Genomic DNA, 2527 nt, shown 5'->3' with positions numbered 1-2527 from the left:
GCGAGGCAGGGGCGTCACAGCCGGGCAGGGGAGCGCGGCACCCCACCCAGGCCCAGGCCCACCCGACATGGGCAGTCAACGGCCGGACACGGGCGTGCCGCACAGGGTCACACACGTGGGTCCACACGCTCACGGTCCCACACTCAGGCCCACGGTGACCGCCGGACTCGCGCACGCGTGTGTCTCACACATGTGTAGACGCTCACGCGCCCACTCTGGCTCACGGGCTCCTGCGCCTCAGGGGACACACACTGAAACCCACCACCCACAGACAGTGGCAGACACAGACACTGGCCCACGGCCACAGCAGCACACTGTCACTCGAACACACTGGGCAAGACTCAACAGCGCCCGGGTGGGTTGGCAGGGACTCCATGGTGACCTCCAGCCGGCTCCCTCTCCCGGGTTCTCCCAGCCGGGCAGGGAGACGAGGCGCAGTGCCATCCTCACGGGCACCAGGGGCCTCAGCCAGCACGGGGCTCCCAGGCCGGCGGGCATACTCACCATGGCGCCCAGGTCCAGGCAGGGGTAGCGGGTGTGCTGCAGCCCCAGCTGGCGCAGGCTGACGGGGCCCAGGGTGGTGGGCAGCTCGGGGCGCAGGTCCAGGGCCCACACGTAGCGCAGGCAGCACAGCGCCAGCCCGTACAGCAGGATGCAGGGCGAGCACAGCATGGCCAGCTGATGGCGGCTGCGCACCGTCCAGATGAGGCAGGCCCAGAGCAGCAGCACGAAGGTCAGCCAGCTGTGGTAGGTGATGCTCCACACCTGGGCAGCCAGGGCCAGCAATCACAGCCTCAGCATGAGATGCAGGCTGCAGTCCCCCTCCCCCACACAGCGGGACTACCGCCAAGGGCCCTGGGGCTTACCATCATAGCAATGAGGGCACACACGTAGCTCTGGGCCATGATGAGGTGGCCCAGGCCGTGCAGTGGAGAGGCCTCTCTCAGCTCTGCCAGCCTGGGATGCACTGGGGGGCAGAGCAGAGGTCAGCTCTCAGGTGGGGTCACCCAAGAGTCCTCTCCCCACACCGCTGTGGCCTAAAGCATGCACAAGCGCAGGGCCCAGCAGGCAGGAGGGGGCCAGCCAGAGGAGACGGCCACTGTGGGCACTGGGCAGTCCTGGCAGCCACATCTGACCCGGTACCTGATGGGGCACATGACCCTGGATGGCCCCTGTGGGGCCCAAGTTCCAGACACTGAGGGGACGGGGTGCACAAGAACACCCCAGCCCACGCCAGCATCCCATCACTTCACTCAGGGCAGGTCAAAGAGCGAAACCGAGCTCAGTCGAGAAGCAGCTCCTGGGAAAGACCCCGGTGCTGCCGCCCGCCCCAGAGTCCCTGCCACAACAGCAGCAGCTCCCTGGGCCCTGTGACAACCGCAGCCACTCCAGCACAAGGCCAGGTGCTGGGAGAGGCCTCCCGAGGGGTCTTGGCCTGGACAGCTGGGGCAGCAGCAGGGTGGACATAGGACCTAGTGGCCACTAGGGGGAGCCCTGGCCTCACCCCTGGGGCGGAGAGGGAGCCCGCGTGTGCCCCAGGAAGGTGAACTGGATGGGGAGCAGGAAGGTCCGACTCACAGGGACGGTGCTGGACAGGGCTGTGGCTTGTCAGGTCATGCACAATCCAGTCGTCAGTCTCAGTGTCAGGCCCCGGGGGGGAAGGCATCATACGCTGTGGGGGACACGTGGGTAAGCCAGCTGCACAGGAGGCTGCCAACCCTGCTTGGCCACCTACTCACCTGCGTGGCTTCCCTGTCCTGCGCAGCAGCCCCTGCCTGGCCCTGTGGCCCCTGCTCCAACTGATCCAGTTCCAGCTCCTGCTCCTCGTCCTGCCCGGCCACTTCCTTCCTCTGCAGACAACAGAGCCACAAGGTCAGTCGCACACCCACCCAAGGGCTGGGAGGCAGCAGGACACCTGGCCGGCCCAGGTGGGGAGAGCAGGTACCTGGTCCGAGGGGCGATACTTGTGGAGCTTTGGGAGAGAAGTGACCGTGTAGTGCAGCAGCAGCAGGATGCCCGGGCTCACATAGATGGGCCAGTCGTGGCTGGTGTTGAGCACCAGTGCGTTGGGGCAGGAGCAGTTGATGGGGCCCACAAAATCCTTAAGACCAAACACCCTGTCCAGAAAGGACATGTCACTGACCACCCGCCCTGGGGCAACAGGGCCAAGGACCCAGCCAGGAGAGGACCAGGGCCTGTGTGGAGCCCTCACCTGGCCCAGATGCTGGCTGGGGGGAGCACGGCTTGGACCAAGGGTGTCTGATAGCAGTAGAGGCAGATGAGATGGCCGGCACCAAAGCAGCTCACCATGACGCAGAGTGTGCTGAAGCCCAGGGGGCTCAGGGGAAGGTGGCAGGCCCACCAGGTGCAGATGGCCAGGAAGACCAGCAAATAGACGCTAGAGAAGGCCGAGGGGTGGGCGATGCCTGCAGGGCAGGGCAGAGGTGGGCTGGGTCCTGCTGGCCAGCTGGATGATCATGGCGGAGCTCTGAGAACCCTCCCGGACTGACTCCTGATGCCGCAGCCC

General features: G+C 66.2%; 1 protein-coding gene across 1 annotated transcript in view; it reads right to left on the bottom strand.

Annotated features, from left to right (window-relative positions):
• Piezo1 (piezo type mechanosensitive ion channel component 1) overlaps positions 1 to 2527 on the bottom strand; it is a 62963-nt gene that overhangs the window by 18322 nt on the left and 42114 nt on the right. The window contains exons 9-14 of the mRNA XM_048792400.1: positions 2213 to 2467; positions 1946 to 2117; positions 1740 to 1850; positions 1579 to 1672; positions 867 to 967; positions 244 to 765 (exon numbers count right to left, since the gene is read on the bottom strand). Coding sequence (XP_048648357.1) covers positions 244 to 765; positions 867 to 967; positions 1579 to 1672; positions 1740 to 1850; positions 1946 to 2117; positions 2213 to 2467 — 1255 coding nt within the window. The remainder of the gene's footprint in view (positions 1 to 243; positions 766 to 866; positions 968 to 1578; positions 1673 to 1739; positions 1851 to 1945; positions 2118 to 2212; positions 2468 to 2527) is intronic.

The sequence above is a fragment of the Marmota marmota genome, unplaced genomic scaffold (assembly GCF_001458135.2).
Source record: "Marmota marmota marmota unplaced genomic scaffold, marMar, whole genome shotgun sequence".
NCBI classification, from domain to species: Eukaryota; Metazoa; Chordata; class Mammalia; order Rodentia; family Sciuridae; genus Marmota; species Marmota marmota.
The sequence above is the reverse complement of the archived record's forward strand: the minus strand, read 5'-3'. Positions and strand labels throughout refer to the sequence as shown.